The sequence below is a fragment of the Mercenaria mercenaria genome, chromosome 9, assembly GCF_021730395.1.
Source record: "Mercenaria mercenaria strain notata chromosome 9, MADL_Memer_1, whole genome shotgun sequence".
In the NCBI taxonomy this organism is placed as follows: domain Eukaryota; kingdom Metazoa; phylum Mollusca; class Bivalvia; order Venerida; family Veneridae; genus Mercenaria; species Mercenaria mercenaria.
The window spans coordinates 80254158-80265401 of record NC_069369.1 but is presented as its reverse complement, the minus strand read 5'-3'; the positions used below and the strand labels follow the sequence as shown (position 1 = coordinate 80265401).

The 11244-nt window shown below is 38.3% G+C and overlaps 3 protein-coding genes across 3 annotated transcripts; all 3 read left to right on the top strand.

The window, feature by feature from the left end:
• Positions 1-5706: 5706 nt before the first annotated feature.
• LOC128559349 (uncharacterized) lies at positions 5707-6324 on the top strand. Its single transcript, XM_053550670.1, has one exon. The coding sequence runs from the start codon at positions 5707-5709 to the stop codon at positions 6322-6324; it is 618 nt and encodes a 205-aa protein (XP_053406645.1).
• A 118-nt stretch (positions 6325-6442) lies between these two features.
• LOC128559348 (uncharacterized) lies at positions 6443-8163 on the top strand. The gene is made up of 2 exons (XM_053550669.1): positions 6443-6638; positions 7154-8163. The coding sequence occupies exons 1-2, from the start codon at positions 6443-6445 to the stop codon at positions 8161-8163; spliced, it is 1206 nt and encodes a 401-aa protein (XP_053406644.1).
• An 817-nt stretch (positions 8164-8980) lies between these two features.
• On the top strand, positions 8981-10063 carry LOC128559347 (uncharacterized). Its single transcript, XM_053550668.1, has one exon. The coding sequence runs from the start codon at positions 8981-8983 to the stop codon at positions 10061-10063; it is 1083 nt and encodes a 360-aa protein (XP_053406643.1).
• The last annotated feature ends 1181 nt before the right edge of the window (positions 10064-11244 follow it).

Here is an 11244-nt window from a genome sequence, read left to right as displayed (position 1 = left end):
TGAATATTGCGTCACTATGATATCTTACTGCCGCCATCTAACTAATTATTTTCGTTCACAGTGCCAAATCTAGGGTTGTACGCTTTGTGTCATTATCGTTATAATGAATCATTCATCAATAATTAAAAAAAAAAAAAAAAAAAACAAAAAACAAACAAAAAAACAACAACAAAAATCTGTATAGTATTTTTGTTATTTAAAGATTTGAATTGGCGACATTAAACCCATTAAAATAGAAAAAATAATTTTGATATTATATTTACTTTTATTTAGTTCCTTGTGCATGCAGCTTCTACATCCTCTTGTCATTGGCATTGTGCTGTCGATATATGTTATCATACCGGAGCAAAGAAAGAAGAACGAACGATTCAAACAGTACACTAAGAACAGAAGGGCAGCATGAGAGCACTGTCGAACCATTTGGCGGATTGAATTAGAGACTTTGCTAAATCTAAATATACACTGGGAGTGGCAGGGTGGTATGACCTCGGTAGAGTTCTTTTACCTTGGACTGGTGAAAACAAATGGAAACTTTGCTAGTAGGGTAAGCAAAAACAACTATTAAGTAAAAGTATTGATCTATTCAAATATACGTAATTACATACTTGAATAATGACTGAATTAAAAAGTACGTGTCTGATAAAGATTACCGCCTGATATATTTCGGATTAGATCCAACAAATTTGCGAGGAAAAAGTAACTGCCATATAGTGTTGATTAGGTAAAATCAAGAGAAATATTATCAAATAGAGTTGATTATAGCTTATAATGCCATCTTTGAAAGTAAATAATCCAGAAGATCTGATATTATTAAAGAAATGTATGTTTGCACGTGGCTGTTCAGTAATTAAATACATAATTCAATGTACCTCTTAATGGGCAAATTTTATTTCATAAAATATTTGGTGGCCCTCAACACACTTTGTGCATTTCGGTATGGCATATTGTATACACGTCTATCAGCATACTTTAGGCAATCAGAGCAAAATCCATTGTCATGATGTTGAGAATTCGTTGAACATCTTGGCCTCGGATTTTCGGTAGCTGCATTTGCTAGCAAAATTCGCATTCTTTCCCCTCCATTGTCTAGTATATGTGTGCTTATCATAAATAGAGCTTCAGCATCATAGCGTTGCCTATTTTGTTTCTATGCATTTTGGCTAGAAATCTATCATTTCATGCTTTTTCAATTTTTATGATACTTCCATCTCATACAATATGCCATGATATTTCATTTATTTCTGTAATAATATTATAATAATAAAAGTCACGGCCTTATCCCATTCAATCAGTATTTGTTATTTATTGTCAATAGTCAGATGCGACAGGCTGCTCTTACTAATATATCGTTTAAATCTAGGCCAATTCTCGTCATGGTTAAAACAACATGTCTCTCAGAGTGTGGGCGAGTCTGTCGCTTCCTATATTCATGTCCTGCTGATAAAGTAATACAGGATTATTATTACCCACCGAAGGTTTAGGGGTGTAGATTTGTATTTGTCCGGCTGGCTATGCTAATAAATTCAAAAAGTATTTTAACTATAAGCGCCAAACCGCAATTATTTTTCAATTAGCAATTATTTATCAATTAGCACATCACCTTTTCTCAAATATAGTATTATCTCCCTTGTTCACGAAAAAGTAGAGTACCACCCCCCTCCCCCGCTAGATTTGGTAAAAGTTAGGGATTTTGACTATCTAGTAACTTATTGATGCATTGTCATGAAACTATCACAAGGCAATGGTATATTCACTATCATTTCTGACAAGATCACTTCCTACCCGCTGAAGTTCGAGGAAGAATTTCAAACGTCCCGGTCTAGCTGCATAGTTTTCTCATCCTGCGACATCAGCTTTTAGTAGTAGAAACAGTTGTGTATTTGGGCTGTTCAAGTGATATGAAAATAACACTTTTCATGACAGTCTGAAAAGACAACAGAATTTCATTGCTTTTTTACAAATTAAAAGATGACTTACAAAGTTAGTTTCCCTCTCAGTCTAAAATAACTTTCATTCAAACACTGTTTTATTGGCTGTCGACAGCTTGTCTACTTACGGGCAAAATCGAGCTTAATACGGCTGCGCCAAAAATCTGCTTTGCAAATTGCGATTGGTTTGAACAGTATATCTATTCATGAAAGTATGTTGTGATACAGTACAACAATTTTATAGAAAGTGTCCAAGTTATTTGAAAGAAGGTTATGTTTGTATCAGCAATATTCATTCATGCTTTACTAAATTAATTTCTGTAAGCATCGAACATTTAACAATGTTTCTAGGTAACACAACAGAATAGAAAAAAAATTACACAAGATAATATTACAGACAGTTAAAATCAAGTCGTAGTATGTTTATTAAATGTGTACATGTCTGAAATAAAGTCATTCAATCAATAAATTACAGTCAGTTAAATCAAGCTCGTAGTATGTTTATTAAATGTGCATAATAATTATTATGTCTGAAACAAAATCATTCAATCAATTAATTACCAAAACAAGTAATAGTCAATCATTGATTTATATAAATTGTAGATTATAATTATCAAAATCTGTAGACCGTAGCTTTACAAGGAACTTGATTATACTGTAAATGATGTACGCTCAAGTTTCCTTTCAATATTTTGTAATAACATGTACAAACCTGCTTCCTAGAAACAGCGAGGAAATAAAAAAAGTATTAACATATTTACTGCTGCAGTGGAAGACGACTATCAGTTTCTTAAGAAAAGAAGTCAGGACCTTCTACTCTCGGACATCAAAGTACTAAATTTGATATATACGGGGTCGCCCACGTTTTCGGTACGGTTCCCAAACAAAAATATACTATTTGGTAGACAAACTTATTTATAGTATTCCCTTGCTTTGATAACTATCAACTAAGACCGAAGTGTCGTATCAGTCATCGCGTATATCCCGTGGCGGCCAAGATGTTTGTGTGGCGATGTCCAAGACAATTGTGTCGTGTTGATTAAGACCACTGTGCCGTGTCGACTAACACTCTTTCAGAAGTGTTGACCAAAATAAGTTTACTGGTCAACTAGATCGACCAAAACCATGATCCGTTTCCGCTAAGAGCTTTATGTCATGGTGGTAAGGATTCTTGTTCGGTATTGACCAATACCCGAGTATGGTGTTGTCCAAGATCCACGTGTTACTAAAACCCTTGTTATGTGTCGCCTTATACAGTATTTACTTCGACTGTAAATAAGGTATTTCTTTGTAAATGTCATAGAATCAATCTTTTATATTGGATATCGTGACTAAGCTAAGTTCGTTGCTAATTCTGATGGTTCCTTATACTTTTTATGCGTTTCTGGGGTTCGAGGAGGTTCTCGTCACTACCTCCTCCTACCTCCTCTCGGCCTCCTCTTGCCCGAGAGGATACTCATGGTGGCGCAGGAGGTGAACCATCAGTCCCCTGAAACGACATAACACGTAGGAAATGATGAAAAAGCCCGTGTTGTACATAACATTCTGGTTTCATCTTAAGTCCCTATAAAACGGTCTGTCACACGCTCAGAAGTACTCGCAGACTATCAGGAAGCGGTGACAAGGGAGATTAGGAGCATCTAAGTAAACACTGATTCTTTAAAATCATTTTTATATATACCCCTTAACTTTTACGCGAAGTAGGCCTATAGTATGACCTACTACATGTATAAACATGTATAATGATAAACATATAGGAATCTCCGCTTCTGCATTTAAAGCTTGTCAATAATCGATACGTTGAAAATGTATTACATATGAAAGATCAAATACACATTTATAGAGATAAATTTATAGAGATAACAGCAAAGTGAACAAAATAAACAAACTATAGTAAAAGTTTGAGGTTTTTTTTTTTTAATTTCATATTTGAGTTACAATCTCTATATTCATTTAGGTGTCGTCATTTTTAAAAAGCTATGTTATGGAAATAATTTCAATTTTGCTTTTATTTTACGAAAAGCGCGTCCCTTGTGGACAGGCGCTCACATGAAATGCTTTGTTTGCAGTGAATACAGAACTTCATTTGATTGCTGAATAGTATCCATCACTCAAAATAATGCAAGAAAGATTTCCAGTTGGTAGAAAAACATATTATTTTCTTTTTAAAGATCAAGCATTGGCCAGATAATGGGATAAAATGTGATTAGTAAGCATAAAGCCACAAGAACGCGGCAAACAGGTAATGACGTCACCGTGACACCGGCTTTCCATAAATTTTGCAACGTATGATATTCGCTGTTACAGGTATGATGACACTAAATTTTTGTTTCTTTTCAAGTGAATAGGTTCTCACTAATTATTTTAAGCAGTGAATAGTTTCTTTGTCATTAAAGCTTCGCTCGCTCAGAGGCTTTGTCTTTTTCATATTAATTAGACTTTACATATGCTTCTTTATGCTCGATTAAGCGTTTAATGTTTAAGCGGGCTATTTAAATCTCATCAACTAACGTAAATACATGCATAAAATCTAACAGTTGTCATTTGTGACATGTATCACGTGTTAAGGGGGACAACCTGGGAACCCCCCCCCCCCAAAAAAAAACCCATAGTTATATAGGCACTAGGTGGTGGCGTGATCTGTCCCGGACGTGCTATCTTTAGAGTTGAGGTGAATGTGACCTAGTTCAGGGATATGAACATGGACATGCAACGGTGGATATATGAATTCACTATTTACTACTGACATCGCCTTCTAATCCCGGGCTGAGTGGAACATTAATCTACACTCGTTACAAGCATAAAAATGCAATTTTAAGTCATCCATATTTAATTATTTATACAAAAACTGTTCCATTAGCTTTATTACAGAAAAAATATTTTTATCAATTTAATGCACTATTTCAAAATCAAATGAATAATTTAAAAAAAAAATGAGTGCCAGGTTTTGAATGTATTTTTATTTTAAATTTCGTTTTGACAAGTGCGAATTCCCTGAAGCCAGGTTATTGATTTTGGTTGACCAAATTTTCACATTTCATAAGCGCAACATATTCTTCATCTAACCACTTGATTAATTTGATTCAATTAGACGCATGCGTTTAAACTGTGCTTGCCACGCAGTAGTTTTATATTGAAATAAGTATTGTACCCAGACATTTGTATAAGGTTTCTGAAAATGCTTCGTTCAAGATGTAAGATCGGTTTGCTAATTTTGCTTTTAATTCCAAGGACTGATTCCACATCTACAAATATGAAACACAAAGCTCGGATAAACTATAAATTGCAACAGGATTATCTGTCCGAGGAATTTGGTGCCGGAAGTCATAGTCAGTGTTTAGCATATTGCTCCATGCGACCGGGTTGTATTTCAGCATCGTTCAAATCACCGGCAGAAAACTGTCTTCTGTCGGTAAACGATACAATCTCAGATGCAGAGGAAAGTCCTGGCATACCATTGGTGTTAGAATTTGCAGAGGGATGGACTACAATGACACGAATGATATACCCAGGTAGACAATGTTATTTCTTACTATGTTATAATCTTTAGCTCATTGAAGGTACATGTGGAAATTGCCGGGAATTGATAACATATTTATAGCGCGTTTTGTAACGTGACGTACCGCGCTTACGTTGACGTCACTTCCGACGTAACGTTGTTTTGTAGTTACACATAACACATATAGTAAAGATCGAATCTGGAAACCACAACGCAGTTTGTTTCTTCACTATACATCCACACATTGTTGGTGCCGTGAGAAATTCTACAATCATTACGATGAATCTACAAAAGCATATTTCTACTAGAGAGGGCCAGCGTCGTCTTATTTCTATACAACTGGAGAAATTCAACAACGAGTTGTCACAGTGGGAGAAGACAGCCCTGCTCGAAATCATGGAGGAGAAGGCAGAGATCATCAAGAATCTGAACGAGAAGATTGTAAATCATCCAGGTGTTGACGATTTGGAAACAGAACTGGTAGATAGTGATGAATATTCCATTGACTCACGTTTGAAACTACGGAAACTGAAGGAGGACATCACGAAGTCTAGTGACACTAATAGCGGCAGTGTGATCCGTGATTCGCAGGATTTTAACGGTAGTGCTACAACTGTATCAGGTGAGAACGTTTCTCATTCTAGTAGATCTATTTATAGAGTACAATCTGATAATTCGTCATTTCATAGACTACCTAAACTGAGCTTACCGACGTTTGATGGAAATGTCGCACAATGGCAATCATTTTGGGACTCATATGAGGCTGCTGTACATTTGAACCAACCTCTGTCTGATGTCCAAAAGTTTAACTACTTACGTTCCTTACTGCAAGACACTGCATCTACCGCCATAGCAGGTTTTCCACTGACTAACGCAAATTATGAAGAATGCTATTGATTTGTTACAAGAAAGATTCGGACAATCTCACAAGATAATATATACTTACATGCAGTCGCTTCTAGATTTGCCGATTCCAGACAACAGCGTGGCGAGTCTACGCAGATTTCATGACAAAATGGAGAATTACATCCGGGGATTAGAATCTTTAGGTGAATGTCAGAACTCTTATGGAGATTTACTTGTACCTATAATCATGAAAAAATTTCCTGCCGAATTACGACGGAATTTAGCGCGAGAACACGGAAACGCACGATGGCAACTGCAAGATTTGAGAGCAGCTATAGCCAGAGAAATTAACATTTTAGAAGTGGGTCAGACCGACGACAATAGAGAACCACACGTGCCGACGGCGTCTTTATTCACTGGAACTGGAAAGAAAAAACACAAAGAATCATCCGCACACAACTAACAGTAATAACAATAAATCAAAGAAACTGTGTCTATTCCGTGGTGATCAACATACGTCCCTAAACTGTGAAAAAGTGAAAACCCTTGAAGAAAGACTTACTACTGTAAAATCTAAACGCCTATGTTACAACTACTTGGGAAAACACCACGTTTCGGATTGCCGTTCCAAATTCCAGTGCAGGAACTGTCAGCGAAAACACCACTCCAGTATTTGTGACCAACCATCATCTGTGCCAGGTTTGAATCCAAGTGCATCGCCGCTCGTGAGTTCTACTTCCGGTCCAACGGGAACGCCGGGAACCGCTATTCAACTTCATTCTGCTCAAGACTGCAGTCGCTCAAGTAAGTTCGCAAGATGATATTACAACTGCTACAAACATATTATTAGATGAAGGCGCGCAGAGGTCTTTTATTACAGAAGAGCTTGTTGAGAAACTGAAATTAAAACACACCGGTTCGGACACTATATCTTTAGCATCTTTTGGTGGTAAATCAGAACAGTGTCGTTATATACCCACGGGCAGAGTGTTTCTACACGTCGAACAGGGAGATACCATACCGCTAGACGTACTTATTTTACCGACCATTGCCTTGCCATTACTAAACTTACAGCAAGAAGTGAAATGCATGAACTATATTAGAGGTCTTAAACTTGCGCATCCTATTTCTGACGCTGACGACGATTTCGATGTATCGCTTTTGATTGGATCCGATTACTATTGGCAGATCGTCCAGAATGAGGTCGTCAGGGGTAACGGACCGACGGCAGTGAAATCAAAGATCGGGTATCTACTGTCAGGACCACTTCCGGTTGCTAATAAAAATTCGTCTGCTAGCTACATGTTTAATGTCATTACAGCGCCACCTAATGTCACAGACCTTGAGAGATTTTGGAAGCTCGAATCAATGGGGATATCTGAAGATGAGGCTGAAACATCTACTTCTGGTATACTAAACACCTATAAAGAAAACTGTATCACGTACAAAGATGGGCGTTATGTGGCCAAGCTGTCTTGGAAAGAAGATTACCCCGTGCTTCCTACCAACTACGAAGTTTGCAAGAGACGTACAGAGAACACAATTAGACGACTTTCAACAGAACCGGATTTACTGAAAAAATATGGACAAATCACAGACGATCAGTTAAAACGCGGATTTATTGAGATATGTGATGCAGACGCCACCCCCACCCACCCTGTACATTACATACCAAATCATCACGTAAAGAAGGAATCAAACACAACACCTATCCGTATCGTGTATGACTGCAGTTGTAAATCACGTGACCAGCCTAGTTTGAACGATTGCCTGTTGTCTACACCACCTGAATTGAATGATTTGACTGGAATTCTACTTCGTTTTCGAATGAATAGATACGCCATAGCAACAGACATAGAAAAGGCTTTTCTTAATATTGGTCTAGACTAGAAGGATCGAGATGTCACGCGATTTCTATGGCTCAGCGACCCTAGCAACCCAGACATCGACTTGACAACATACAGATTCCGTGCAGTCCTTTTCGGAGCTACGTCATCACCTTTCATTCTGAGCGCAACAATATTGAAGCACCTTGAACTCAACAGCGACAAGAAGGTGAGTGAGTACTTACGACAAGATCTATACGTTGACATCGTTATTTTAAGCTTCCAACAGGAAGATGAGCTTCTACAGTTCTACAGCGAGTCACGTGAGCTAATGTGTCTGCAGATTTCAACTTGAGGTCCTGGAATTCTAACAGTAACAAGCTCCGTGTGCAAGTAATCAAAGATTCAGTCTTAGATTTAGATCGATGTCCTAAGGTACTCGGCATGAGATGGGACACAGAGAGTGACGTTTTACTGTATCCAGCGAAGAACATCCCAACTAACCAAATTATTACCAAGAGAGAAATATTGCAGCATACGTCCCGACTCTACTATCCCTTAGGTCTACTTAGTCCATTTACTATCAGAGCGAAGCTACTTCTCCAAAAATTATGGGACATGCCCTTACCGCACGACATACAAGAAAAATGGCGTAGTTTAATTACAGACTTGAATTCAGTGACAACCACTATGTTTCCTAGATACTACTTTGAGAATACACCGCATACATTCAACTACACCTGTATTCAAATATTCTGCGACGCTAGTTTGTTATCTTATGGTGCTACGGCATACGTCTGCAGAGACAACCAGTCTACATTGATGATGGCTAAGACGCGTGTTGCTCCGTTGAAAAAGTTACGTTACCGAGGTTAGAGCTGATGGCTGCAGTGATTGGTTCCAGACTCTGTAAGCACCTGAAGCAGAACACCAGCATACCACAGATACACCTTTGGTCAGATAGTCAGATTGTGTTGTACTGGCTCCAGACGTCCAAGACACTCCAGCGATTCGTTAGGAACCGTGAAATCCACGAGCTGACCGAAAACCGGAAATGGAGGTATTGCCCGACGAAGGACAATCCTGCAGATTTACTCACCAGTGAAATTTCGACATCACACTTCAAAATCAGTAATCTATGGTTCCACGGACCTAAATGGCTCACTACACCTGACAGTTGGCCAGTTTGGCAAGAAAGAGATACTTATGTTACTATGGCAACGATTACAGATCCAGTACTTACTAGCAAATCGGAAGATACAGCTTTACCAGTGAACAACAGCAGTTTTGTCGACATGTCAAGATTCAGCTCGTTGGCAAAGTTACCCAGAGTTACAGCTTATGTACTGCGTTTCATAGATAACTGTCGAGGCGGGAGGTCCACTGGAAGTCAAGAAACTTTAACTACAGAGGAACTTCACAGGGCAGAGAAGGTGTGCATACGAAGCTGCCAGATGTCTAAATATCAAGCAGAAGTGAAAGATATACAGACCAAGAGATACAAACTCCCACTATCTAGACAACTTACATTATTTCTCAACAATGGAATTTTGAAGTGCCGTGGACGTATCCACAATGCACCGCTAGACGAAATGACAAAGTACCCGTTCCTGTTACCAGCTAAACATCAATTCACCAACTTGGTTATCAAGGATGCACACTCAAGATTACTACATGCCGGCGTTAGTTCAACTATCACGTTCTTAAGACAGAAGTACTGGATTCCGTCTATCCGTCAAAATGTGAAGGTCATACTACGTAAATGTACCTGCTGTAAGAAGATTGTTGGTAAACCAGCACCTGATCCACCTCCACTACCAAAGAGCAGAGTTTCTGACGTCAAGCCGTTTACCTACACAGGAGTAGATTTCACCGGGGCATTACTGGTTCGAGATAACAACAGAAACGACGTTAAGGCAACTTATGCTTGTTTACGTGCGCTACTACGAGATCAGTTCATCTAGAACTAGTTTCAGATCTATCAACAGAGTCATTCCTACAAGCATTCCGACGTTTTTATAGCAGAAAATCTGTTCCTCACGTCATGATGTCAGACAACGCCAACACCTTCTTATCAGCATCCAGACAGTTACAGGATTTCGTCCAGTCTATCGCAGTTAGAGAAGAACTCAACGGCAGAGGAATTGAGTGGAAGATGATACCAAAACGCGTACCTTGGTTCGGTGGAATGTGGGAACGTCTTATAGGTCTGACGAAAACAACGATAAAGAAAGTGTTGGGACGGTCCTATGTCACCTACCAAACGTTGCAAACTGTGATTACGGAAATTGAGGCGATGATTAACGATAGGCCGTTGACGTATGTCACTTCCGGCGCATTAGATGAATCGGAAATACTTACACCGTCACACTTACTTTACGGCAGACGAATCACCAAACTACCGTACGAAGAAGATGTCCCTACAAACCCTGTACCGAGTGACCGCCCGTCAGTTATCAAACGGGCTACGCTACAAAGGACGATGATCAACCACTTCCGGGACAGATGGCGTCACGAATACTTAACCGCTTTAAGAGAACGTCATCAGACGACAGGCAGAAATGACCAGACGATATCTGTTGGAGACGTTGTGTTGGTCCACGACGATGTTCCCCGTTTGCTTTGCAAACTTGCTGTGGTTGAAGAACTAGTTCCAGGAAAAGATGGACTTATTCGAAGTGCTAAAATTCGAACTCAAAATGGACTTAAAAATCGCGCAATTGTGAAATTGTATCCTCTAGATGTGTATTAACTTTCATGAAGTGACTGTGAAAATTCAAAGAAAATTGATAATTGAATCAGAGACTGTGTTCCATGTAAGATGTGATTTACGTAAGATTTTTTCTTAAGTAATAGTGGTTTCTTTAAGGTAATTATGTTATTAAAACATTTTGTTTTATTTTATGCTAACTAATGAAATACTGCATTCTATCAGTTAAATATTTTCATATTTCATCACTCACACTGTGAAAATATGAAATCTATATTTTCACACTGTGAGAGATATAGCTCCACCCCTCATTACATTGTGTATGACTTTTAAATTATTTGCTTAAAACAGGATGAAAATTGTAGTCGCACTTTGTTCTTTATAGTTTATTTCTCGATTCAAATTATTTTACTTAAAGAGAATTTTATAACGTTA

Coding starts and splice junctions, on each gene's coding strand:
- LOC128559347 (XM_053550668.1), top strand. CDS start 8,981: ATGGCTGCAGTGATTGGTTCCAGACTCTGTAAGCACCTGAAGCAGAAC.
- LOC128559348 (XM_053550669.1), top strand. CDS start 6,443: ATGGAGAATTACATCCGGGGATTAGAATCTTTAGGTGAATGTCAGAAC. Junction 6,639..7,153: donor AATTAACATTTTAGAAGTGG/GTCAGACCGACG, acceptor CTTTTATTACAG/AAGAGCTTGTTGAGAAACTG.
- LOC128559349 (XM_053550670.1), top strand. CDS start 5,707: ATGAATCTACAAAAGCATATTTCTACTAGAGAGGGCCAGCGTCGTCTT.